Source organism: Lagopus muta, chromosome 5 (genome assembly GCF_023343835.1).
Source record: "Lagopus muta isolate bLagMut1 chromosome 5, bLagMut1 primary, whole genome shotgun sequence".
Classification (NCBI taxonomy): Eukaryota; Metazoa; Chordata; class Aves; order Galliformes; family Phasianidae; genus Lagopus; species Lagopus muta.
In genome coordinates, this window is record NC_064437.1 from 17,483,551 (window position 1) to 17,510,740 (window position 27,190).

Consider the following 27,190-nt stretch of genomic DNA (forward strand, 5'->3'; position numbering starts at 1 on the left):
GCCCGCGGCACGCGCTCCGCCCCGGTCCCGCCGCATCCCGCCCCGTCCCGGCTGTCGGGCCCTCCCGCCACCGCCTCTTCCACTCCTGCGCACTGGGCGCGCCCCGGGGCTGCCCTGGGCCGGGCCGGGGTCGGCGGAGCGGCGGGCGGCCAATTGCGGCGCCCCGGGGAGCGGCTCCGGTGGGGCCGCCGCCCGCACTCGTGGGAAGGATGGAAGCGGAGGGCCGGACGCCGGAGCCGACGCTGCCCCCCGCCGGCGGGGGAGGGCTCGAGCCCCTCGCGGGTGCCCCCGGTGCGGCCCAGACGCCGCTGCTCACCGCCTCCGCCGAGGTGTTGGCGTTCGACGACGATGAGGACGACCTGGAGGTGTTCAGCAAGGTACGGCCGCGCCCAGCCGCGCTCTCCCCGCAGCCGAGGCGGGTGCGCGTGGCAGCCGGGACCGAGTGGGGACTGGGGTGGCTGAGGAGCCCCCGCTGCCGACGGGACGGGGTGGGACGGGACGGGCGGGGCGGGCTCGCGCTCGGCCTCGCTTGCATGGAACCGCTCTGCAGCCCTCGGCCGGGAATGCCTGAAGCGTGGCGGCCCGGGCATGGCGCGGGGCAGCGGCTGCTCTACGCGTGCAGACGATGCAGCGGCTCGGCGGGACGCTGCCGGGCGCTCCGCCGCGCTTCGGGGCTGCGCCGTCCCCGCGCCCCTTAGCGCACTGACTGCACGGCGGGAGGCCGGGAGGCGCTGAGCAGCCGCCGGAGCGGGCAGCTTCTGCTTGGGCGTCTTCTGCGTGTTCCGAACTGCTGCGTTCCAGGATGTGCGACGGGGAGAGAAACTGCGAGTGTCTTTCCTGTTTGAAAATGGGATATCCCGCTTCTTCATTGGGATCAATTGTTACTGGAATTAAAGATATATCTCCTATATTTCTATGGAAAAGAAGCAATTTTTTGTAAATGTAAATAAAAACCATTAGAATAAGAGTTGATTATTGGGACCTATTTAAACTGACTGCAATAAAAATCTTGAAATTGATGGATTTTAAAGCCAAGGGCACCGTTAGGTGATTTAATGGTCTATAATGGGCAAAAGGTCAGGCTAAATCTTACCAAGTTACCTGTGCTTTTCTGAAGCCTAACTAGAGTTAACTAAATCACATTCACTGAACTTGAGCACAAAACCAGTGCTCAGTACTGTTAGCTGTTTCTCACCAGGAGTCCTTTTTCCTTTTCCAGGCAGGTGCAAGCCTGGGCAGCTCTGCATGCAGTTTCAATGCCTGTCAATACAGCATACCGACATGCTTGTCAAGCGTGATGTTCCTTGAGAACAGAAAACAAAACTAGTATTTCATATAACTACTCCTGCTCTCAGACAAAAATCTGTATTCTTAAGTATCTTCCATGCAGATTCATGCAAAATATTTCCTGCTTATAGTAAATCTTAACAATTCTTACTGCATGCAGAATGATGACCTTTTTCTGCAGACAAGAATATTCTATGTGCAAGTCTTGGGCTCCTGCTTTTGGTGGTTGTGTATCAGCCAGAAATTGAGTTTGCTTTCAGCTTCAATTTGAGGGCTGATCTTTCAAGATGATGAAAATCTGTGGAGGTGATTTGGGATTACAGCTTGTTTGCATGTATCCGTTATGTGAAAGGGACACTGACAGGTTAAATGTAGCTTCAGACTGATTTTTGTAAAACTTATTTGTCTGTAACACACTGTCCTGAGACCTCCTCATGTTTAATTTACACTGCTGTCCTTAAGGCAGTGGTGTAACGTGGGCAGGCTGAACGGGATGCAGAGGAAGCGCAGTGCTCAGTGCCTGGTGCTGCATCAACTTCATTTTTCTAAGTTTAGTCAGTGGAACGGACCAACTATCTCAATGATGAAAAATGAGGTTCTTAAAAAGTTGTCAGCCTCAATACCCTCAGTTATTACTCAAGATGTAGTCGCCAAGTCTTTATTGTATGAAAATTCATAGACATTTGACCTGGCAGTGTCATAACCATTAAGCCAGCATCCCGTGACATATCTCAAATATTACAGACTGGCTTCTTAACTCAGCAGCTCTGATAAACCGTTTTCTGATGTAACCTGCATTTCATTTTATCCAAGTTTCCATCACCATGGTGAAAGTTCTGAGGTCATTTTAGCAGAAGCAACTTCTCAAGGTTGAATTATGAGTCACACCACAACCTGCTTTCTTTCATGAGTTGTGTTGCAATACTCACCCTGGTAGTCCTCTTGTTCCTTGTTCCTGGTGCCCTCTCATGGCATTGACAGAGCTGGTTTGGTTAATGCTTAAAATGTTTTAGAGTTGGTTCTCTTCCATAATCACAGAAAACTTTCTTCATGGTGCTTGTAGGAAAGATGTATGTGCCACTGCAGAATTGCACAATTTTTTTTCTGGAACAAGTGGATCAAGGATTTGAGCCTGATTTAAAAGTTGAGTGTTCAGCCAAGGAATCTCTCTCCTTCTTTGAAGAATGCTCCAACAACTGAGCTGTTCTCCTACAAGACACTCTGCCATCATGTCCCCTGATTCCAGACCTGCTTTGGATCCCTGGTCTCAGATGCATGCTCTATGTTCTGCCTGATGGCGATAGTCTTGAGCCAAGTGTCCATGCTCTGAGTAGGAGCAGAGTTTTGGCAAACTCCAGGGCTTAATGGTTTCCCCAGAGAGCTGCAGGCTGTGTGCTCAGCCCACATTGAGGCTGCTCCCACTGCATAAGTGTTTCTATCCCATATTAATTTTGGAGTCTTAGTGGCCAATTTCAGTCAAATGAAAAATTTTTTAAACCAAGAATGGGAACATTTGCTTGTTTTCTTTTCTGCCACAAAATTCCTTCCACCCACAACAGATACACAAAAACATAGCTCCAACTTCAATGTCACAGCTGTATAGAAGAACAGAAAGCTAGCTTTAATTTTTTTTTACCGTGTTCTTTCAAGAACTGCTGGAAGTAAACCTGAAGTAAAGAAGAGATGTGCTTACTTAAAACTCACATGCACTCGTTCATATGCAGATGACACAATGGGTGTAGAGCAGCGAAACAGAAGACTTGTTTGTTCCATGGATTTTTCTTGTTGCGGTTTTATTTCTCAGATCGCACACTTGTGAGCCCTTGCATATAGAAACATGCTTTCCAGAACCTGCTTGTACAACTTTTAGTAGCAACTGAGGAGGAAGGAAACATGAAGATACTGGTGACCTGTAGGAAATGAGACAGTATGAAACACATTTACCTTGATTAGGCTTTGCATTGTCATTATTCATCAATGGCCATTCAAATCCCATGCATGCTCACATGCATTTTTCTTTCCCTGGAAATTTCCTGTTTTCTCAGTGCTTCGCTTCACCCAAGCACATTTGGGAAACTGTGCTCATTCTCCACATAGAGCATGGGCAGCTGGTGCTGTAGAGCAGAGAAAGCACAGCTTTTGTATTCATCCTTCACTGCTTTGGTCAGGGCTGACCACATACAGCACAGAAACTGTGGGCTGGAACAGCCTGAGTAAAAGAAGTCAAGTAACTGACAGACAGACAGTGAAGCACCTATATAATATTAAAACCATCAGCTTTAATCACAGAGTTATAGAATAGAAGGTCTGGTATATTAATAGTTTCAGTGCATAATTCCCAATATGATTTTCTACTCCATATGTGTGAGAGTACATTGATAGATTCAAAAGGAGAGAGTTTGCAGTAGAAAATGAGGGTCAGAGCAGGAAAAGGGGGAAGAACATGTCCCTGAGATAGTTTTGGCCCCGTTGAAGCCAACGGAAAAAATTCTTGCCAGCCTCAGTGACACCAGTCTTGTACTCTTCAGTCCCACATGACAGTACACAGCTCTGCTTTGTGTGGACTCATACATTCCTACTTCTGACATCTTACAGTTTTCTCATCAGCAACATCTGTTTTCTGCATGCTCCATAGTCAGCAAGGCACTACGAAGGGCAGTTTTTGCCACTGGGGTTATCTTGCTTACAGGAGAGCAGCCAGCCTTGTGAACGGGTTGCTCAGAGCAGCTGCAGGTGCCCCATCCTTGGAGGTGCTCAAGGCCAGGCAAATGGGGCTTTGGGTAACCTGCTCTAGTGGAAGGGTTGGAACTGGGTCATCTTTAAGGCCCCTTCCAACCCAAACCATTCTATATTGCTTATTCATTGGCTTAGACAAGCAAATGATTTTACTGCATTGTAAAGCAAGTGGAAAGGTAGCTCAAGCGAGCCTGAAACAAGCTGCTGATGTTACAGAGAATTAAGGATGCTTCTGCCTTGAGAAGCCCCCCAAAAAGAAAGCATCTTCCATTGCAGGTGGCCAGTGAGGTGTTGTGTGGGGTGAGCTCCTCAGCACCCTGCGAGCTGCCAGCAGGGGCCTGGGGCTGGTCAGCCTCTGGTGGGCCGACCCAACAGGCGGCTGCTCATCCACGTGCTGACCTCCTTCAGAAACCTTCAGCTTTTATTCAATTTTGCATATCAGCTTCTTAAACTTTTCAAAAGAGAATGCAATTTTCATGCTCTGTCAGCATTAAGAAGCGATTTCCCACTAGCTGGGCCCATTGCACTATGACCTCTTTGCTTTAAAAGAAGTGTGTGCATTAAGCATGCTTCCTCAAGCAGTTTTACAGTTTATTTTTGCTACACGCACTTCTATTTTTTATTTATGTCTTGCAGATTTTTAGGAAACTTTCTGAAAACACGGATGAATATTAAAGTTTGTTGTTCATCGAAATATTTCACTGCATTTGATATATTAGAAAAGCTACATAAAATGTTTGATGTTTCAAATATCGTGATGATTTTAATTGTCATTATTTTAAAACATATATTATTTATATTATGCTGTTTTCTGTAGTTAGTGGATTTAATTTAATTAAGAAATTAAACACCAGTTTTATACTACATGCATACCTATTTAAAGAGTAAATTCATGTCTCTGTAAAAGTTTTCTATTTCAAATTCTATTCTAAAATATGTGCAAACTGAAATATCTGATTCCAATAAAAACTCAAAATTGGATTTTGTCTTGGTCTTTTAAAGTCATAATTTCTTATAGTACAGCTTACTAGAAATAACTGAAACTTCCTTAGTCCTGAAGTAACGCTGCAAACAATGTTAACAAAGCTGGTAATCAAACTGCACAAGTACAGGCTGCTTGTATTCGTAACTCATTTTAGCATCCACAGGCAAGCTCTGTTCTATAGCTGTGCATAAATTTCTTGTCAGAAGGTACCGTTTTGCTTTGATCAGTGCTAGAATAAATCTCACTCCTTGTATCCTCACTGAAGCAAATACTGAAGAGAATAATAGACTTGTCACAGATCATATAATTCTTTTGTCTGTTCTAAGTTTTATTTTAAAACTTACCATTTGAGCATCCAAGATGTGTTTGGTTGTGTATAAATATGTTTCAATGTGGATGTTCTCATGTCCTGTCTGCAGGATACATCACTGGCTGAGGTGAACTCATTCAGTCCTTCAATGCCAATATCCCCCTCATCTATGATAAACCAGTATAAATTTGAAGATGAACCAGAATTAAAAGATCTCTTCATTACTGTTGATGACCCTGAAAGCCACATTACAGCCATTGAAACATTTATTACATACAGAGTAGTCACAAAGGTAAGCATCTATTAGATGGATCAGGGTAAACCTCAGTGCCTCACGGAAGTAGCAGTGATAGCATTTTCAGCCTTCTTTTGAACCATTCTCTGGGTTACTACCCAACTGAAACTGTGCTCTGACTGCTATGAGTTATAGACCACTGTAATCATATGTAACTGTGCAGTTGATTCTGAAAACAAAAAAATCAGTGTAAGTATATACACACATGTATATGTATATTTTTTATATTGAGAAAAGAGCTGCCTTGCCTGAAGCACACCTGCTGCAAAGTCTTTCAGCTCCATTCTTCAATAACTGTAGTGCCCACTGTCACCTGGAAGTTTGTTTCCAACCTGCAGTTGCATATCATTTCCCAAAATTCTCGAGTGAAAAAGTAATACTAGCAAACAACATAGTGCATTTTCAGCTGTCCTGAATGCAAATTGTTTACTGGAAACAAGGAAGAAAGACAGCACTGTGAGACCAGCCAGCTCTTTTGGGGTTACCAGCAAATATTCTGCAGGCTGTGATTTGAGAATTACTGTGTTCATTTATTTGACTTTGAGTTCTTTTTAAAAGATACATTTAAAACCAAATTTTCAAATGGGAATTATTCATCTTTAAATAGAGAACTTATCAATTCCTCATAAAATATTTAAAGGGTAGGAAGAGAGCTACGTTCATTAGGTTGTGAGCAATAATTTTCACTTCATGCATCTTTTTGTAGATGAATGAACATCTTTTCTGCAGGCAAATATGGAAGGGCTTTAAGGTGGATTGCTTTTGCTTCTTTATCCCTTTCATCCTTCTTTATCGTATTTAATTAGAATGCTGGTTGTTGATGATAAAGTAAAAGCATTCCTCCCACACACCTAGAATGTTTATTCAGTCCTTAAAAATGTTTAGGTTACAAGAGTGTGAGTGAGTTCTTTTGCCATGTGCTTGCGTCACACTGTAAATCTCTGTGCAACAACTAATGCTAAACAGTGCATCACTTTGCTGAACACCTGGGCTCTTTGCAGCTTGACTCCAGAAGATGGAGCAATGATAAAATCTCATGGTTTGGCGATTTTGCAGTGCTGTAATAAGCATTTTTTCTAAGTATTAAAGATTTGTTGGCGAGCTCTGACAAAGGGCTACAAAACTGGGGTTGATGGATTGAAGAATCCATTAAACAACATGGGCAGTGTGCTACGATATGCTGAAGTTCTCATGCGTTGAAAGCAGGGATTGTTGGATGGTGTCAGCAGGCCTCAGGGACATACGTCAGCTCTTTCTGGTTTTTCCAAAATGCTAAAAAATGGGCTTTCCTCACTCTGTGATTTTTAACTCCTTCAGAAGTGCCCTAAGTGCAGTGAACATAACTGTGATTGTTAAAAGGGAAACATCACACTACAGTAATGATCAAAATCTTTTGGAAACACTGTCGGACAGATTATTTGAAGTCAATCTGTTGTGTTGTCTTTTTTTTTTTTTTAAGTAGAACTTTGATTTCTTGAAAAAATTATGTTTTATCTCCTAAAACAATTAATCATTGTGCTTTAAAAACTGCAAGCAAATAGCATGGACAAACTAGAATTGTGTATGTAGTTTTATTCAAGATGTAAAACGATACCATGCTTTTTAGTCACTATTCTAACTTCATGGACCTGTGTTTTCTGTTCACTGTTTTCAGACATCTCGTGGTGAATTTGACTCCTGTGAATATGAGGTCCGACGACGATATCAGGATTTTCTTTGGTTGAAGAGCAAACTTGAAGAAGCACATCCAACACTAATTATTCCTGTTCGTTTGCTAAAACGTATATTATTTTTATTAATTTGTGTTCTGGCCCCAGCTTTATACAAAGGTGTTTGAGGTCTTTGTGGGGTTTCTGAAATCTGACAAACATTAAACTAACTTCATTAGTAGCTTTATATGCATGTGTATGTGATAATTAAAAATTCTGCAAGGGTACTTCTTACGTTTGTCTTTGAAACAGTTTGGTTTTTACTTGGTGTTTTTTATAAGGTCATAGCTATGTTTTCAGCAAGTAGAAAAGCTATTATAATATCTTTGATACTGTGCAAGTTATACCATATGTTTTTTTCTTTCTTTCCTTAGCCATTGCCAGAAAAATTTGTGATGAAAGGAATGGTGGAACGATTTAGTGATGAATTCATTGAGACTCGAAGAAAAGCTCTACATAAATTTTTGAACCGTATTGCTGATCACCCAACCTTAACTTTTAATGAAGACTTCAAAATTTTTCTTACTGCACAGGCCTGGGTAAAATGGCTTTATTTTTATCTACAGTTACATGGAACCACATGGTGTGTCAGTAGTGGTGTATGAGGAGCCTCCCTAGATCAGTACTCGACAGCATCCTCTGATGGCTTGTTACAGAAGGGTCAGAAGAAGATGTGGAATTTCTGGAATTTTCTTTCCCCAAGAAAGCCTTTTCTTCTGTGCATTTAGTTATCTTCTGTGCAGCCATAAGTATTACTGTATCTTCCACAGCACTTTTTGTTGCTGTGTTTGGATTTCTGTGGCAGATTCACAATACTATATGATGTATGTGAAGATCTGAGTTTTGTATTCAGAGCCATTCTCTGAACTTTAGGTTATTCTATCAAGATGTAAAAACTGTTCAAAAAAAATAGCTGGATTGCTTCTTCCTGTAGGAACACTGTTTGCTTTTCCCAATGCAATCTTTACCTCTGTTTTCCTGTTCCAGAGGCTAGATTGCAAAGTAGTCAACTCACTGTACGGAACAAAAGGGTAAAGGTTTTCTACCCCCTTTGGTCATTCTTTGTAAGAGCACAATGCACAATATCTTTATGTCTGTTCAGAAAATCTTAGAGTAAGATTTTGCCTCTAAAAAGACATCTGATTTGTCTTTTTTTCCATTGAGGTGTATGCAGTTTTTGTTTAAAAACAACAAAAAGCTTTAAATCACATATTATTATTTCTAAACAATTTAAATATGTATGTGCAAATAAACACAGTACATTCTGGTTTTAGGAACTCTCCTCGCACAAGAAGCAGGGTCCAAGTTTGCTGAGCAGAATGGGACAGACCGTAAGAGCTGTAGCATCCTCAGTAAGAGGAGGAGTTAAAAATCGTCCTGAAATGTTTACAGAAATGAATGATTATATGGAAACATTTAGTCACAAAATAAACGTACTGGACAAAATAGCTCATAGAATTTACAAGGAAGAAAGGGGTAAGTAGAAAAGAAATATATTTTTAATGGGTTTAAGAAACTGATACATTGGCAAATGACTTGCTGTAAACAGTAAATTTGTTTTCATTGTGCCAAGCAAAATAGTTATTTCCAGCAAACAGAGGAAAAGGGAGATTTGTATTTGTACCATGTTTTCCAAAATAGTCATTGTTCTGGCAGATCTTCAAGTTAACTAGAGCAGCTTGGTAATAGGGAGGGTTTTAACACATCATTGACCTGCCAAAAGGGAACTTAAAAATAAGAAACATAGCAAGTATAGCTACCTTTTTATTGTGCTTAATTGGAGAGCTGTGTGACATTTTGTATTTTGAATGGAATGTAAAGAGTCAGTTTTCTGTGCTGTCTCATACTGTTATTATGCTGTGTAGATTTTGGAACTCCGTATGTGTCTTTTTTAGTTTCATTCTGCATTGTTTTGTTTTTTTCCACATGTTAGCCAAGTAGATTATTTTTTAATTTCAAGAGCTTTACTGTTGGCAGTAGTTTCTGTCATGGGAAACTGTCTGTGAAGAGTTTTAGAGAGAAGGATTACTTAAGCTCATACTTTTCCTTAAATAACAGCAGCCTGCACACCAACTTGCAACTCTAAATTATTAATTTTCCAAGCTTAACACTGGTCTCAGTCTAGGTCTGTTAATTACTGTTGATTCTACTGGTCAGCACTTAAGGGACATTACTGTGTAGAAGTTGAAGTGCTACACTGTGTTCTCTAGTAACTGAGACTCAGTGCTTTAGTGTGCAGAGCCAGATCTCAGCACATCCTTGCTGAGTTAGAGGGGTCTTAATAAGTGAAAATACATGTTGCTGAAAAGCGTTCTTTTTGATACAGCTCATTCCAGTGGAACTAGCTGGCCAAGGTCTTTAGATTCAAGTGATCAGCACCAAAATATTTATTGGAAAACCTTATGAATTTTGACATGGTCCCAAAAGCTTAATAAATCTTCTTTCTAGATTTTCCAAATACCAAAAGGCAGAGCACCAGTGTGCAGGGTGCACTGATGAGGACATGAAAATGTTACTGCTACATGATACTACTGCTTGTAGTATCTTAACATGTGATTTTCAGTTCCATCTTGCATGGATGCTTTTTTGTTGAAATGCGTTCATAGTAGATATTGGATTCTTCACAGCACACAGCTGTGTGTATGTCCATCTTTTTTTGGATATTTCTTCATTATAAATTCAATTGTGTTAAAATTATGCTTTCAATACATCCTGCTTTCAGGTCATATTCAGGCTTGCCCAAGCTAAGTTCTACCAAACATCACAGTGACTTTGGGGCCTTCCACAAATTATCTCTTGATATAGATGCACAAGAGAAGCAATTCTTGTGGCATCCATCTATTTAGATTAATAAAAACTTCTAAAGAAGATATCAAATACAGAACTGGAATGAACTTCCTTGTGTTGTCTGCACCTTTTGGGACTTTAAAATAAAGCTGCTGTTCCCTGCTGTGTTCACAGTAAATAGGAGATTGTGGTTAGTACCACTTAGACATCTGTTAGCGAACAAAAGACTAATCTGTGTCTGTGTCCCTGTTAAGAGTATTTTAATGAGATGAAGGAGTATGGCCCCATCCACACACTCTGGTCAGCATCAGAAGAAGATATAGCAGACTCCCTAAAAGGCGTCGCCAGCTGCATTGACAAATGTTGTAAAGCTACAGAGAAACGAATGGCCGGGCTCTCTGAAAATCTGCTACCAATCATACATGAGTACGTTCTCTACAGTGAAATTCTGATGGTAAGGTTTCATTAAGGATTGCTTTTGGCAGTATGTGAAGTTTGTCTTAGGCCATTGACAGATTCTGGAAGCAAGGCCGTAACTGATGAAAAATATTTTGTGGCCACCGTTCTGCTGTTAGTAAATGTGCACGGCAGGGGGATGGCTGTCTGTTAGCAGAGAATCTGGTTTGTCCCGTTTTCCTGATTAACAATCAGGCAAGAGGCACCCATTTCAGACAAGAACTGCTTAGTAGTTTGTGTGGCAGGGAGCCTGTGGTAGCAGTACAAAAGTCTGGTTTTAGAGCTGTGTGTGGTAGGGCTGGAGCACAGAAAGGTTCAAGGAAAAGCAGCTTAGAAAGACCTCTTCTGACACTGCTGAAATATGCAGTAACAGATTGTGCGGGGGAGAAGGAGTGGAGAAGTTTCTCCTTTTCTAGGAGATGTTCCTAAATTACTTCTTCTTTTTCTAGAACAGCAGGGAGCTTCCAGTCCCCGTGTCACAAGCCTGTTTTAGTCTCTGCCATAAGCTGATGCTCTCGGTTCCCTCTATGGATGTATTTTTCTTACACTTGGAGAGAATATAAAAAATCTGTCCTGATTGATAATCAACATAATTCCAAAACTAATTTTAGCATGTCATAATTCCCACTCTTCTGCCTTCAGAAAGCGAAAAATGTCTACAAACACATCTCTGTGGGATTTGCCATCCCAAGGCAAGCTGCAGTATCTGTTTTTGTCTCTGCTAGGAACCCAGCTCACAGGGCAGCAGGAGTGTGCTACAGGCCATGCGTACAGCAAGGCCCAAGATAACTCAGCCAGCAAAGGCTTTTACTGGCACTGGGCAGAACACTGTCCATTTTTCAATAGGTTTAGCTTCTGAAAGTTAGAAACTAGTGCTGCAGTGATTGGTTTCATTGAAAGAGAAACCATACAAAATATCCCGTATCTCACAGGCTGTATTACTTAAATGTACATGCAGGTAGGTCGAGGTAGGTATTAATGTACTTAAAAGCATGAAGAGATGAATATCTTAGCAAATTGCAGTATTTCCTCCTTCAATTCTTATTTTTCAGAACTTCTAAGTCTGTTACCTGTGAGCCTTTCCATCCCTCATGTTATTAAAGACGTGCTGTGTACAGCTTGGCTCACTTTTGTACAGGTCCTCCCTTTTGTGCCTAGCAGGGAGATTTCTCTGTACAAATCACAGAATGACACCCTGGCTCTTACTGCACAAAGTGACAAGTTTCTGTTGCTCATTGCTTATTTTGTTTTCTTTGTTTTCATTTTATTTCTGGTTGCAGCGTCCAAGTGCTTGCAACACAGTGTTAAGTTGCCAGAGGATTAATGAGGAAAGTCTTGCTCCTCTAGCTCATTCCTGTTCAACCACTGCTCTTTTCCTTTCATTCACCATGGATTTCTTTTTCCTATAACTTACTTGCCTCTCACAGTTTGGAGAGGGGGCTGCTCATATTAAAAATACAACCGGGGAAGTCACACACTAATAAAACCTGATTTCTGGGGTGTCTTTAACCCCTCATTGCAGGCACCTTTATGTGCTGCTTCACTAACATAATTGGCATATGTGCAGAAGGTACAATGGATTAGACTTTGTATTTTCCAGTGCTGTGAGTTTAGCTGAAAACTGAGGGCAGAGATGAATTTGTAGCTAAATATTTACATCGAGACAGGCTCCTTTCTGGCTGACTCACAGCAGAGGCAGAGCAAATCTGGAGAGTGTAACTCTGTCCCGCTGAGCTTCAGCATATAGATTGCAGCAGTGTTAGCTATGGGTCCACATGCAATTATTTGAGGATTTTTGTGTCAGAATAGCATTAATTATACAAAATATTATAAAAATATAATGATATGTTTATAAAACACAGTCCCTCTATTCGCATTTGGAAGTCAGAACTTGCCTATGGTTGTAACATACCAATATTAAAATCATTGGGTTTTATCTTATAATTTAAGGAGTATTTGTGATAAAATTTAGCATATAATCAAAACAATAGTTTTTTAAAAGGGCAAAAGAAATACAAAAACAGAAAAAAAGAAAAATAAAGCATTTGTAACATGATGGACAGCTCTTCCAGACCTATTTATTTTGCTTCTGTGCTTACAGCTAAACATTTTCTATATTTATCTAAATAAAAGATTTTTTGAGCTACTGAAAGGTAGATTTATGTGAGTATATACTGCCAGTGTATTACTCAGAGATGTCCAAAGTCAGGTTTACCAGGCTTTTCTAGTGAATATCTGTTCTAGAAGAAACATTGAACAATTATTTAAGAATTCAGCTCCTATTTTTTTATTCCATTTTTTATGTCGTTTGTGTTGAACTGAGAAGATATCAGAAAGAACACAGTCAAACAAGACAGCTAGAGAAGGTAGAGCTGCTTGGGTCCTCTGCTGGTTCAACATGCCCTATGCTAGAGGTAGATACTGAAAATCTGTTAGTTGTAGGAAGAAGTAAAATCAGTTGCAGCAAAGTAGTGTAAGAGGAGGTATTTTAGGTTTGTAATTATATTTGTCCTTCGTTTGATTATTTTTTTAAAAGAACTAATGCCTTCTGTGAGTTAATCACACCTGAGTGCACTTCTGCAGATGCGGAAACTCAGGTAAAGAGAAATGTTCAAGACTTGCTCAAGGTCACAGAGCAAATGAACATCAGAAATAAAAATTTAATCTGTAATACCATTCCTGTTTAGCAGTCTAACAACAAGCAACATTTCCTTCCCTATCTATTTGGACACTATGCTAAAAATTCAGTACTTGTAAGGCAGTTTTACAGGAGGAAATAATTTCATACACTGGAAATAAGCACATATATCAAGGTTACTATAGCTACCATTTTCATGATAATTTTATCTGATTTTACTCAAGCAGAGTTCAGTACTCAAATAACTCAAGGAACATACTTTGGATACTGGGTTGCACAAACTCCTGTTGCTTTTTCAAAATGAATACATGGTAGGTTGTGTTGATATGAAGTTAATTGCTACTGCTGGTTTCTTCATCCAGTTAGCAGTGATACCTATATGGCAGATTCCTGGACTTTTGACTCACTAAGACTCTTAAAAAAACACGCAAGATAAAAATAGATATTGAAAAATGAGTATTCACTACATGATTTTGAATTGCTTTTTAGGAAAGTATTTGTATCATGCCAAAGTTCTTGAATTGTGTCTTGTTTAATTTATGTTGTGTGGTTTTCTGAATATATTCAGTTTGTTTTTCTTCTTTTTGTATTTATTTATTTATTTTTTTATATTAAGGGTGTTTTGAAAAGGAGAGACCAAATTCAAAGTGAGCTTGATTCCAAAGTTGATGCTTTAGCCAATAAAAAGGCAGACAAGGATCTGGTGAGTATGTCTTTGTACAGAATGCTGAAATATTCCAGGCCTTACTCTAATTGCAGAAAGTGAATCCCCTGAACAATGCATGTCCTGTGAAGCCATGCACTGTAACTGTATGGTGTCTCTGTGTCCTGTACTTCCTCTGGGAAACCATGGGACTTTGTAGCTACACATGCCAGGCAAAGGCAACCTTGAGAAAAAAGCAAAACTTCAGTGGATACGCAGCTACAGCAAAGGACACACTCCCACTGGAGCGTGTGTTGTCAATGCAGGTGGCACAGCAGCTTATTTTCAGCATTCTTCCACACTGAGAGTTAAAGTAAGACTTGCTGCAGTGCTATTGTGGCTGCTGCTCTGTTGACATAAGAGAGGAATAGGAGGTAGAAAAAGCAAAGCCATTCATGAGACATATTTAAAATGAAAATTTCTTGATCCTTTCTTCCAGGATTGTTTATTTTTTAGGATATTTTTTACTAGCTGACACCTTCATTCTAACGCAGTCATACCTATAGCACATGGACTTGAGCATCCTCAAAGCCATCACCAAAGCTCAGCAGGTTGAGTTTGCACAGCCTCAGTAGCTCGCCTTCCTGCTACTGCCACCAGCTTGCTTCTGGTCTTGGTCAGCTCGTGTGCAATGCAGCACAAAGCAGTGCTGGTCTTGGGATGGTTTCCCACACTGCTCTGCTGCCACCTGTGCACACTGCAGATCCGATGAAGGACAGAACTGGCATTTTGAAAACTTTATTTTTTAGCTCTAACACCTAAATAATGTCCTCCAGCTGTTAGCACCAAGTATCATACAGTATAAATAATATATAAAAATGACTAATAACTAGTGATTATTCACTGCAGCTTTTTAGTACATTGAAGAAGGTCCTTGACATTTCAGATATTTTTTATTAGTTGCTGCCATTAGCTTTCATGTAAAGATGTGCCGTTTAGATACCTTTTGGCAGTTGAGGTGTGTATTTTCATTTGATTTCTTGTCAATTAAAAGAACAAGTAGGAATATATTATTGCTATCTGATATCTGTGATGTCTGCACTGTATTTCATAATAATTTGCCTCTGTATAATGCAACAGCCAGCAAAAACTTACATTTTTTTCCTGAAGCAGAAATTATTTGCTTACACTGTCCTTGCATTTTACTGCCTTTCTACTCTCTTATCTGTTTTGTTTCTCTTCTTCTCCTGCTGCTTCTCCTGTCCTTAGTCTGGGACACAGCTTGCAGCAGGCTGGGAGCTGGGCAGCAAAGATGGGTCTTGGTCCTCTGCTGCCTGTGGTTGCCAGCAAAGCCAGCAGATTGCCATGCTGCCCTTAGATGGCACAGGCTGACCCACTGCCCGCTCCCCACCTGGCCACCATGTTCTCAGCTCCCTGGCATGGTGTCCCCACCAGCTGGCAGCTGTGACCCCAGGCTGGCGGCTCCCAGCAGTCCTGCCTACCCTTGCAGGCAGAACACCAGCGCGAAAGGCTCAGTGGGTGCAGGCAAAACCTGTGAATCTGAAAGGCAGGGATGGTGGCAGCCTCTGAGCAACACAGAGAGTGGAGGATGAAGGAGAGCAGGGGCTCGTATGGTTTCCTTGGCCAGGGGTTATGGGGATGTGCAGGGGTATCAACACATCTGGGAACCAGCCTGTAGGACTCAGAGAGGTCACTGGCTGCCAGGAGAACCATTTCTGCTTTTTGCTTCTAAAAGTTTATAGGGAAACTACAAACTATTCTTCGTAATAAATTAACAAGTTTCATAACACTAACTTCACATTTGTAGGAAACAGCAAAGACCATCTTCAAGCAAACTTTTACTTCATTATTTCTATTCTCAGTCTATCTACAAAATATATGTATCTATGTCCTGGCCAATTAACTGGTAAGTGAGGTCTCAAGCTGGCTGTATCACGGATCAGCTCTCTTAGTTGCACTGCATGTGAAGATAGAGTACATATTAAGATCTTCATCTGACCAGAAGACATGTTATAGGTCATTGCTCAAGTTATTTGTATGCAGTTAGTTAAATCAATTTTGCATCAATATTGCATCCCTTTTATCAGTACTTCCCATTTGTATAGTTTGTTGCTAAAAACAGTTGCATTTGCACAGAGTGACTCAGTGCTCAAATGCAGTTCATAAAGCTTGGTTAGCAGCTGGCCTTACTGCTATCTACCAGTGTCCAAGGGACACTGCCTGGCAGGACATGGCCTTCTAAGAAAGCATTTCTGGTGTAATCTGATGGAGTCCTCAGACAAGATGCTGGCACTAGGTTTTCTTCAGCTGTTATAGACAAAAAGGAATAATTTTCCCTTTTGCATTGCATTGATTGTACCATTGATTCGATACTGACAGCTTTGTGCTCCATAATGAGATGTTTGTCCTTGCTTCCACTGAACCTGGTCATTTTAACTGTTCCTGCATTTCCTTGGTACCGCTGTGGTAAAACCCTGTGGGTTGTGTGGTTACCCAGATGTACAGATCTTTGCTTTATCTTTCCAGCCTATTTCTTACTCATTTCAAAAAATGCTGAGATCTTGACTCTTCTTACAGTCTCATCAGAGCAGCAAAGCAGATGTCTGTTAGTCTGATCATAAAATCCTGTCTTCTCTAATTGAGTGGCGGCTGCATCCTGCTGACTTTTTTCTTCATTAGAAGTGGAAGATTTTCTCCATTAATGTTAGCTTGGCCACAGAGACTTTTGCACTGCTATTTTTTAACTGTTCAAGTAACTTCTCACTGTTTTCTGAATCTGTTTTTTGCTGTTTTTTAATTTTTATTACATGTTGACTTATTTTCCTGACACTTCTATCCAGACTGCTTTCAGAATGAGAGGTTGGAAAAAGAGCCTGAAAACAGAGGTGCTGTTATTGGAATTGGTGTCAAATGCTGACTTTGGCTTTATTTGCATATTTCTGTTTTTAGACATACCCTGTGTAGCTTCTAATAATCTCACAGACATCAGACTGGACTTGTCAGTGCTATCTGGTAGCCAGAAATTCTGCTGACAGTGACTTGCAAGAACTCTAATCTTATTTGAAGTATACTTCCACCATAGATACGGAATCTCAGCATGTCCTTAGAGCTGATAAAAGGCAGTGAGATCTTTAGCAATGGTCACAGCAAACATTAAATGATTTAGCAAGCAGGCAGTTATACAGCAAGAGAGTGCAAAACATTCCCAAGGTCAGTGCAGCTGACAGACTGTAATCTCAGATTAAACCTTGTAAGACATCAGGTTTATTGGCTAGGAATAAACATTTTCTTGAGATATGCTTCTCCTACTGGGCTTTTAGGACAGGTACCTGTGATGCTTCTAAAAACCCCCAAATTATCCTCCCACATCAAAATGTAGGTGTTGAAGGTGGCCATTATTCAAAGTACGGAAGGTCTGAAGATTGTGATTTTGGATGCAGCCTCCTGACAGAGATTTTTGAGAGGGGTGTTTGAATGCCCTCCCGCTCATCTAGGCCTTTCTTTCCTCCAGAGCTCTGGCTGTAAAGAGGCTACCATTTTGGCTTCACTGCTCCTATGCTCTGTTCTAAAGGAGTAACCAGTGCCTCCTTCAGTGTCTTGGGTACAGATTTGATACTGCTGCAAGTACTAATGCTAATTCTGACAAAAGGTTGGTATAATCTGTTCCGACAGAACCTGACAGGTTTAAATGCCGACTTATGAATTCTGCTATTCAAGCTTGAAGTGAAGAAAAGAAATGCTAAATGCTGATGCTATCACATTCTGAATGTATATTATGTTTTACTCCAGGCTGAGCAGGGTTAGTATGTCCAAGTGAAGGATTAATTCATGTAGTAGATACAAGGTCATGCTGTTTGGCATATTGAGATACTATATAATTTTATGTCACCTAGCAGGTAATTTTGCTATTGCTGCAAGTCCCATTGGCTACAGGTCACCCTGTTCATGTCTGGTAGCCTTCTGCCCTGGCAGGCCTGTCTTACTGCTTCTGTCCAGTGGTACAACATCTGGTGAGCACCATGCTGTCCTCGTGCAGGAACCACTGATGTAAGAATTAATTTGTTGCTCTAGATGCCTCAATGAGGTCAGTGTAAGAAAATGGATTTAGGATCCTATTTAATTTGTAGGATAAATTGTAACAATGTAAACCTTATAAAACAAGTACACACTACATGGATGTACTTGTTCAGAAACCAAGCCACTTGTTGATTTCTGCTTTCAGCTGAAGAAGATAGTATGTATGTTTCTTTTCAGCTGTGAAAAAGTAGACCTTAAACCTTTCTAGTTGAGATGAAGAAGTGTGGCAAAACTCTGTCTTTAGACCCTAACTTCAGCCCCCACCTTGATACACACTGGGGGGCTTTAGAAGGTGATGCTTAAACCACATATCCAGGCAGGGATGTAGAACTGCCTGCCTGCCACATCACACTGTAGTTACACCATGGAAGAAAACTGTAGTTCCTAGAAAAGGCAAGACAAAAACAAACTGTAAAATAAATGCCTTAAAGATACAAAGGTCAAAATAAAAGGAAGATGATGATACTAGGACTTTGAAACCGGATTTCTTTAACCATGCAGTCTAGGTCATTTTTATATAAGAATTGTTTTTTCTTGCAAAAGCAGGAAAATGGATTCAACTGCCTTTCTTACTCTAAATCATCTACAAATGGTCACTATTTTCAGTATTCTGTGTGCATTCATTTTTAGTGTTAGAAGGAAAGGCAGTTAACTTGTGGCATGCCCAAGATACCTAATCCAGTTGACTGCAATATCTTTAAAGGTAACTTCCCCATATTTAATCTTTGGATTAACCTTTTCATATTGAATACACTGTTGGTAGTTGATGAAATTACTCTTGCCCATAGTTTGATTACTGATTTAGCTGGATAATTGAACTTTGGCTTTTCGGTAAAGTAGAAATAATATTTTTTTCATTTTCTTCTTAAATAGTGCCCAATATTTTATGAATCTAGAAATGTGGCAAGGAAAGTCAGTGTAGAAATAAAGTCTAACTAAAAATGTTTATTCCACTCTGTATCATGGAGTGTTGGAAGAAACATTTGGTTGAAATTTCTTTCATTTTTCCTAGCTACTCTGTTTTTGCCTAACTTGAGCATAAGGATTTTATTTTGTCAGACTCTGAGTTGGTTTTATGCTGATTATATGGACTGTGAACAGGACTTCTGAGCACTGAATAGTGAAAATGTACACACACAAGAGTTACTTGGTTAAAATATATGTCTCTTCTTCACAACAGTCACACAAGCAATGTGTATGAGCTGTCATCTTCCCCTGATACCTCCAATTTTAATGATTGGGCTCAGGTTCCATCCCTGTTCCAGACAGAGTTGCTTAGTTTGTTTCTGCTATTTGCAGCACCTCCAGCTATGGCACCCTCTCTGTATGGTTGGAGCTGAAGGCTGTGGACCACAGCTTTCCATGTCCTTTTCTGAAGCCTGGTTTTCCTGCAATGTGTGAATAGCCTAAGCATCCCTTGAAAGTCTTATAGAAGACTTGGAAGTTCCTATCAATGAAAGCACCAGCTCTGTGGCACTTAACAGGAGAGCTATCCAACTTCACAGGGAAGTTGTATGATGAAAGAGCACTCTGCCTTATAGAAAAGTAAAAAGAATAAGAGGAAGATGTACAGTACCTGAGTTGCAATGGAAACGATATAAGGAGATCAGCTTTTTCTGCTTTATGATCCTTATAGATGGTGTTTGTGCCTCACCTCCCTAGGTTTGCTTCAGACAGATGCTGTGCAGTCCTAAGGCATTCATTCACACTGTAGCTGCAGAAGATTTGTCTCATTCTGCAACTGGGTGCCAGCCAGCACTGACACAGCTGATTAGCAAATGACAATAGGTACAAAATCAGTGACAGGACTGGAAGACTCGCTAGAGAGAGGCCCTTTATCTATTTCTAATTCCCATTAGCTAGGAGTCACTTTGTGCATCTCCAACAATTAGAGGAAAATAATGGCTGAATAGCAGCTGCCTTCAAGTTTTTGACTCTGGATCTCTCAAAAAGTCCCTGCTTTGCTGAAATCCTGCATTTTAAGTTCTTTCTCTACTTTGGTATTTCTCGCTCCCTTGTATGGTCACGCCAGGGTTAGTTCCACACCAAAGGACTGCAAGGTGATGGGCAAGAAATCTGAGTATAATTTCTGCTGTTTTCCCCCCCATTCTGATTTCTCCTGAAGTCACCAAAAGTTCTATCAGAATTTCCTCAGTCTTCTGGCCAAATCTCATTTGTAAAGTTGATTTTGCTCCAGTAAAGCCCTTAGTGTTTTCCTTTTTAGACGCATTACTGTTGGGTGCCAGCAAAGAGGTGCCAGAGTCTGTAACTTCCCAGTCAACAAAAAATATTTTCAGCAACATTTTAGTTTTTGTCTCAAATTTCTGCTATTAATATTTCAGAAATTGTACTGAGCTATTCATTAGGAATTAAATTTTAAATTATTTATCACCAGGAAATGATGTGCTAATTTTAATACCAACCTTGCTTCTGCAGTTCTGTTCACTTTACTGCACTACAGTCACTTGGTTCCAATCAATTTTAAAATGCTAACTCTACTGATTTTTATATTTTTATTTTTTACGTTTACAATTTGTATTTAGTTCTCAGAGGAGATTGGGAAACTTGAAGATAAAGTGGAATGTGCCAATAATGCACTGAAAGCAGACTGGGACAGATGGAAGCAAAACATGCAGTATGATATGAGATCAGCGTTCACTAATGTGGCTGACAATAATCTCCGTTACTATGAAGAGGTAAAACCCTTTCTCATAGCAGTAGTTATTACTGACTGATTATTTCAGCAGAGAAATCATTGCATTGTATCTAAAGAATAAATGTTGCATTTTAGTCCAAACTTGTGTTAATTTCAGAATCAGTTTTTGTGGGAAGAAAGAGACTGTTTCCTTAACTTGAGTTGTTTTAAGCAAAACATATTTGATTTGTACCCAAGTGGTTGATCCTGAGTTCATCAACAACAGAGGGCAGTCTTGTTTTACTAACCACAAGAATTTGGGAGATATTTTTGGGTTGAATGTCAGCTGCTATGTTTCAGCTTGGAAGCCTTTTGCAGTGACTGTGAAGAAGCCCTCTGGAAGGCTTCACATTTATAAATTACTTTACATGAGAGAAACATTTAAATGTGGTTCCTTTTAAAACAGCACACTCAGACAGTTCTCATTGTTATTTCTCTGAGGAATGTGAACCAATAGGACTTTACTATGATAACATCAATACACGTTTGAGAAGTCAATATGAAAAGCTTATGGCACATTTTTCAAAATGCACAAATGGATACAGTTACTAAATAAAATCTTTTTATAATTGAAACTGACTGCTTTGGAAAGAAAGCAAAACAGTTGAGATACAATTTTAATTTCAATTCAAATGGCATAGCTATCACTCTTGGTAAAAATTCCAAGTAAGGTTTTCTAACCAGCAGAACTTGAATACATGTAACAAAATCTCTTAAGCATTCTGTGAAGTTTCTTCAGAGGCAACATGTTGCTTATGTTGTGCTTGTTTTGAAAGTATCCCAGTATCTTGATTTTTTTCAGACTCTCCTGTAGTAAAGCAGTTGCCCATCTACTAATTAAAAACCAGTATTTTTCACAGATATATGTTGATATCTGTGTCTTCCAGTCCCCCGTTCCAATCTTTTTATGAGCTGTCCATTAGCCTCAATGTAAAATCAGTGCCCTGGTTTTACAAATCATTTTGTTAGAACATAATTGAAAAGACAGAGCTCTTGATCATCAAGTCTAGTTAATTAGGATGCAGCCTGTGAGATGTGCGGACATTGACAATCTGTTGTTACATATGAAGATCAAAATATTTTCTGAAATCAGGCAGCAAACTTTTGGCATCCTCTCACATTTTTTACAGCTACTGATGATCTCTGGTTTCTTTATCATGAATACGTCTGTTAAATCAGTGCTAAATATATTGGAATATTTTATTCATGAATGATTAGCTAAATCAAACCACAAAAGTAATTCTTTTTGTCTCTTTCCTGTCTAAAAACGCTTTTCACTGAATTAGAATTTCATTTCAGGATGTCAAAGCTCATAGCATACATGAAATTATTATCACTAAGTTAAATATGTGAAAAATGGTTCAATTGTTTCCACAGGTACCAATGGCTCTTTTTCAATAGTCTCTGAAATACTGGACAAGTCAGTTTACACTGAGACATTGTTCTTTGTTGGTGCTTTTCTTGAAAACTTTAAATGGTTTTCCTATTATGTCCCGAGAGTTCCAGATTTTAGAAAAAAATAATTGCTGTAATAACAAACATTAGGCTACCCTGGCTGAAACATGAGGGCTTATCAAGTTTTGTTTCAGTTTTGTTTTTGTTTTTAGCAGAAAATCATTATCTCAATTCTGGCATTGAAGAGAATTTGATAAAATTAATTTGGAGAGTTTGGGAAGTTTTTATCTAAAATGTGTTTTTTTTTGTTTTGTTTTGTTTTGTTTTGTTTTTTGAGACCTGTTGTTATTGCTAATGGTTAATTACTGGAGAAGACCTTATATTATAAATGATAGGTCCTACAGTCCTGAATACAATAGGAAACAAACAAACAAACAAAACATTAGCATCTTCCTGTGCTTGCTACCTAGAGGTAAAACTTTAGGAAGGGACTCTCAGAAATCTGAGCATCAGAATATGATTCTTATGCTTTCCATTAAAAGTGAAGTCCTACCTTTAAGATAAGCATTTGAGTAAGAAGTGTTCCTTTGTTTCTACAGCTATGGAATCTCACTCTCTTTGACTCTCTCAGTGTAACAGACACTAATTAAAGCCCAATGTTTCAAGTTTATGGGATGCTTCTGTGCAGACCTATGAGAACAAAGTCTTTCCTGTGATACTGTACAATCTGCACAATACATCTGCATATGATGCCATTTAACAGCCCAGTATTACCATGTCTGAGCAGTCACTTGCAGTTCCTGTAGTTGGTCTCAGGAGTTCATGAAGTTTTCTTCTTTCTCTTCCAAAAAAGAGTTGGAATACATGCTAAGTCTCTCCATATGCAAGATTTAGAACTTACTGTATTTAAAATGAGTGTAATTGCTTTGCTTAAGTAAGAAGGATTTTATGAAAAAAGAAAAGGTTTTAATTTGAAATCAGGACCTCCCATTCTGAAGAAGAAAACATCAGTTTGTTTGCCTTACAGAAGAATCCTTGACTGAAGTGTGTCTCAGTGCCATACCCTTTCATTACTGCTTTTTCCCGTGCCCTAGGTACAACACAACGGCCTGAATTAGCACACCTCTTAGCTCATGGGACATACAATCTTCCCAGTGTTTGAAATCACAAACTAACCACAGGGCAGAACATACAGCTGAGACAGCAGATTGTCACCAGGTCTTTCCATTAAGCTAGGTATAGATATTCTCCAGTGCCCTTAGGACAGAGCATTACTCAAACCAAAACAAGATACAAAGTTCTTGTTACTTAACTAGTGTATCTGAAGTCATCCTGGTTCATATTAGCCAACAATCCAGGCACCCAGGAGTGTACTTTGGCTTCAAAGAACAACAGCAGTTAAACATTTACCAATTGTTTTTTCCCCATGTTTGCCATAATCTGTAGGATATTTGCATCAAGGAAAAAGAAGTATTTAATTTTCTCAGCAAAAAACTTTGTTAACATATTCAGAGAAAATAAAACAAGACCGGAGTAAGCAGGAGCACTGTCCAAATACTGTTCAGACACTGTAAATCCAGCAAATACACCACTTTGGTTTTCCATTGCTTATAAGGCACTCTCTCTCAAAAACAGAAGACTTCATTTGCAGATTCTACTCTAGGAAATGTCATCACGAAGGATATTTTTAAGGTATTAACCATGGAAAACAGGGAACTGGAACACATGGCATATGACACATTGCTTCTGTTATCATCCCTACTACATGTTCTATTTTTAAATCTCCTTTTTAGTTAGATGTGCAATTGTATATGAAAACCTCTTGCTGCTATTTCTAAAAATGGTGTTGCAGAACAGATGTGCAGAACAGTAGTAAACAGAATACTTTAGGTAAAATAGCCTATTTACGTTCTTTCATTTTGTATATTTAGATTTTCTAATGTATTCTGCTGGGCTTTTACAAATAATTGGATTATGAATTTCAACACTATGCATGCACATTTAATTTCCAGGGTTTTCTTTTTGTCTCCTTTCTGTCTCTTTCGTGAAAGTGGGCATATCCTGTGTTTAGATCTCCATTTTCACCCTCCCAGGAGAACTCTGTAAAAGCATTCTGTAATAAGGCTGAAGTGTACATCAGTAACAAAATGTCGTTTATGCAGTTCATGCTTCACGATATAAAAAGCTTGAGCCTAAGGCACAGAGACCTACTTTTGTTTTGGTACGGTTAATTATAAAACTTGTCAGCTGTAGCAGCACTGTGATGTCTGACAGTGAAATGAGCCACCATTGCTCTTACATTTTTGAAAATGTGTTCTGGTTATATAAATGGGGATAAATTAAAAACCAAATAACTTGTGTAACTGAAAAAAATGCTCTGCATCCTTGTGTGGAAAGACTGTGGTAAGTTGTATCTATCTGGAGAAGCAACATAGTGTGACTGGATTTTAACATGTGTTTTGGCTCCGTGTTGCAAAGATAATAGGGATCCATTTTTATATTCAAGACAGTAAAGATGATGTATGTACTTTACCACACATTACTGAAATTACAAAATGACAAAATATGAAGTTGCATAGTATAAATTATACTGTGGCTCAGAAAAAAAACAACAACCAACATTCATTCATTGCCAACAAAACACTGTTCAAGAAACTGATTATTTCTTGTCTCACACCTAGGAAAAGCTTAGGAAAAACAGATGTGCCTTGCAGCTTTCTAGGATGGCAATCCAGTCTGGGCTCTAGCAAATAGAAATCTGAGGATGAGCACCACAGTGAAAACACATTTCTAACAGCTGGCTTATTGACATATTTAAACGAAGAAGCCGCCTTCCAGCTCAGACACCTCAGATGCAGCTGCCACAATGTCATATGAAGAAAGGGAGACTCTACTGAACAAACCTTAACGGCTTTCAACAAAAGGTCAAAAAGACCTTTTAAGTCAGAAGTCGTTTTGCAACATTTGCAGATCACTGTTCATGCTAGCTAACGTTACTTTCACTGCTCCTCCCTGATTAACCATTGCAAAATAACATTTCTCCAAAAGGCCAGTGAAGAAATGCAGATTTCCTTGTGAGTCTTATCCAGTTACTCCTCTCTTTTCACAGTAATTCAAACCTTCAGTGTGCTCTCAGCATCACAGTGTTGTGCAGTGCAAGAAACAAAGGAGATTACATCTGTCAAGATCACAGAAATAAGCTTGGGGGAGTAGGTTTATGGTTTATGTGGTGTGGAGGACAACATGCAAATAACATGACGTATCTGATAATGACTTTCTAACATGTCTGATAATGACAAAGGGCCCATGTGAAAGCAAGTTCCTACGTACTTTTTCTTTGTGATCTCAGTCAAGTAGATGTTTTAATCTCTTGCATTATCATGCAGCCCCTTTTTGGTTTTGTTTCTTCAGAGGCACAACTGCTGCCATCTTTTGTTAGATTTTCTATTGACGTCCCTGATCCTGCCTCCTCATACCATCACGGATTCCAACAACTACATTCTACCTCCATTCATGTACCTCCTTCATTTTGCTCTTAAATTTCATAAATTATCATTATTTGTGACTGTCAGATCAGCCCAATTGTCTTCTTGCAGGTAGATGGGCAGTAGTGCATTATTGTAGCTTGAATGGCTTATGGCAAGAGTTTTCACTGAGGAAATTACGATGTTTTCAGGGAGTTAATTCAAAGTTTGAATTAACTGAGTATGCTGTTCAGGTTTTAATATAAGAGAATTTGTTGAGATTTTCAGAAGAGTTACTTATTATGAATATTTCAGATTCTTCATGAAAAAACTGTACAGTAAGAAGCAAATGAGCTGCATTATCAATAGCAATAAGTATGAGTGTGTAAGTCAAAGTTTTATTAGAATGTTTCCATTTCAAAACAGAATTATTGCATGAGCTTGGCTCCACTGTTTTAATGACAGATGTGAAATGGCAGAAACCTGGTATGCTGGGTAACAAGCATCAGCACATCATGGGTTACCCAGCAATAGGCTTGCCATGATCCTCAATACTAACTTCTGATTTATAAAGGTTTGACAAGCTGCCAACACTCATTTAAGCCAAATTGAACTACAGTTCATTTGGGGATTTTTATTATCGTTATTTTTTCACTTATACTGCTTCTGATAATATATATATATAAAATATATTTTATATATATATATGGTTTGTACAGTTATTAATATGTTTTTCATTAGGAGAGAAATACATTTGCTTTAAATATGGCAATCTCCCCTCAGCCCCCTGCCTTTCTGGTCCCATTTCTTTCTCATTACTCAGGGGAAAAACAAATTATCTGTGTATTTAGAAAAAAAATGTTTTAATTTAACTTGGAAAGAATTTTGGGTATGCTATAGGAATCCACAGAGATTACCAAGGAACTGTGTGTGACTGTGCTTTCTATTTGGAGAAGATCTTTGCCTGTAACTAAAGGGAGAGATTAAAGAAGAGCATAATTAATGTTAGCATCTCCCATGCTAACACATACAATTACGATGCTCACACTGTGTGCTTGTCATTATGTAAAAGTGACCTTTACAGCTCACCCAGCGTGCTGGCTAACATTTTGCATATCATTGAGCTGCCTAGGAAACCATATTTTGCTATTACCATGGTCCCACAAAAACAGCTTGTGACAATGCATATGTACTCTTTTTCTGCTGCTTTTTCTCCTTGGCTACCAGTTTTACAGAAGTCAGTCTGCTATATTAATACGTATCTGTGGATTTTTTTAAGTGCCTTGCTACATGGGAGTCCTTCCTAGCATCTCAAACAGTGGATCATCATGGGGAAGAAGATTCTGAGGACAGGCCTTGAGGAATATCTCTGCTTGATCTCTACCTTTTCCGTGAAGTTTTTCTCAACCAAAGAAGTGCTTTATATGAGATCAGATACATTCTTAAATACAACTGTTAAAATCAGTGAAACGCAGGAAACCAGCTTCTTGAAAACTCAGGTATTCTACTCCTGAAATACATTTTGGAACATGCTATATATTGCTTTATATTGCTTAGTCATGATTTTACATATTTTTATGCAAGTGTTCACATTCAATTTTTTTCATACATATTGCATAACTTGGATATAAAGTATTTTAAATATGTAAAATAAAGCTCAATTTTAATAAAAAGTTTAATAAGGAAAGTCTG

General features: G+C 39.3%; 1 protein-coding gene and 1 long non-coding RNA gene across 4 annotated transcripts in view; one reads left to right on the forward strand and one right to left on the reverse strand.

The window, feature by feature from the left end:
• LOC125692854 (uncharacterized) overlaps positions 1-432 on the reverse strand; it is a 44,331-nt gene extending 43,899 nt beyond the window's left edge. Inside the window, exon 1 of the long non-coding RNA XR_007376866.1 lies at positions 317-432. This is a non-coding gene — a long non-coding RNA (uncharacterized LOC125692854). The remainder of the gene's footprint in view (positions 1-316) is intronic.
• On the forward strand, positions 97-27,190 carry SNX7 (sorting nexin 7). 3 transcript variants are annotated; one of them, XR_007376860.1, is made up of 9 exons: positions 97-377; positions 5,428-5,610; positions 7,268-7,378; positions 7,697-7,861; positions 8,597-8,798; positions 10,364-10,563; positions 13,820-13,906; positions 17,379-17,516; positions 20,488-20,600. XR_007376860.1 is itself a non-coding variant. In XM_048943902.1 (9 exons), the coding sequence occupies exons 1-9, from the start codon at positions 210-212 to the stop codon at positions 26,856-26,858; spliced, it is 1,350 nt and encodes a 449-aa protein (XP_048799859.1). In that variant the 5' UTR covers positions 97-209; the 3' UTR covers positions 26,859-27,190. The 3 variants fall into 3 exon arrangements, 2 of the variants coding, with proteins under 2 accessions (XP_048799859.1, XP_048799860.1); XM_048943902.1 differs by lacking the exon at positions 17,379-17,516 and adding an exon at positions 26,778-27,190 and having other exon boundaries at positions 20,488-20,640; XM_048943903.1 differs by lacking the exons at positions 17,379-17,516; positions 20,488-20,600 and adding an exon at positions 15,675-17,370.

Excerpts from the sequence above, each read along its gene's own strand:
- SNX7 (XM_048943902.1), top strand. The coding sequence starts at position 210 with ATGGAAGCGGAGGGCCGGACGCCGGAGCCGACGCTGCCCCCCGCCGGC. Across the intron at positions 8,799-10,363 it reads AATTTACAAGGAAGAAAGGG|AGTATTTTAATGAGATGAAG; the intron begins GTAAGTAGAAAA and ends GTCCCTGTTAAG. Across the intron at positions 13,907-20,487 it reads AAAAGGCAGACAAGGATCTG|TTCTCAGAGGAGATTGGGAA; the intron begins GTGAGTATGTCT and ends ATTTGTATTTAG.